The following is a 441-nucleotide window of genomic DNA, read 5'->3' on the forward strand; positions in this document are numbered from 1 at the left end:
CTCCCCCCGTCGACCATGAAGAACCCGGTGCCGCAGGCGGCCTCGCTGCTGCTGGAGAAGCTGCTGCTCCTCGTCCACGTCCGGCCCCTGCCCGCGGGCTCCGGCGGGGAACCGCCGGCGGCGGCCCCCGGCTACTACGACACCAGCTGCTTCAAGCGGGGCGACCTGCTGGAGGTGCCCCGCACCCTCTTCGTCCACTTCGGCATCTACTTGGGCGAGAACCGCGTCGCCCACCTGATGCCCGACATCCTGCCCGCCTTCACCGGCGACCGCCGGCAGATCCAGCAGGTGGTGACCAACAAGCGGCTCATCCTGGGCGTCATCACCAAAACGGCCAGCATCCGCGTGGACACGGTGGAGGACTTCGCCTACGGCGGCAGCATCCTGGTCAACCACATGGACCGGCTCTTCGAGGACCAGGTGCTGGGCAGCGAGGAGGCG

General features: G+C 69.4%; 1 protein-coding gene across 1 annotated transcript in view; it reads left to right on the top strand.

Annotated features, from left to right (window-relative positions):
• The first annotated feature begins 15 nt into the window (after nt 1–15).
• The window catches only part of LRAT (lecithin retinol acyltransferase (phosphatidylcholine--retinol O-acyltransferase)), a 1,282-nt gene continuing 856 nt past the window's right edge, over nt 16–441 (top strand). The window contains exon 1 of the mRNA XM_009283322.1: nt 16–438. Coding sequence (XP_009281597.1) covers nt 16–438 — 423 coding nt within the window. The remainder of the gene's footprint in view (nt 439–441) is intronic.

This window comes from Aptenodytes forsteri, unplaced genomic scaffold (genome assembly GCF_000699145.1).
Source record: "Aptenodytes forsteri isolate BGI_AS27 unplaced genomic scaffold, ASM69914v1 Scaffold6, whole genome shotgun sequence".
Taxonomy (NCBI): domain Eukaryota; kingdom Metazoa; phylum Chordata; class Aves; order Sphenisciformes; family Spheniscidae; genus Aptenodytes; species Aptenodytes forsteri.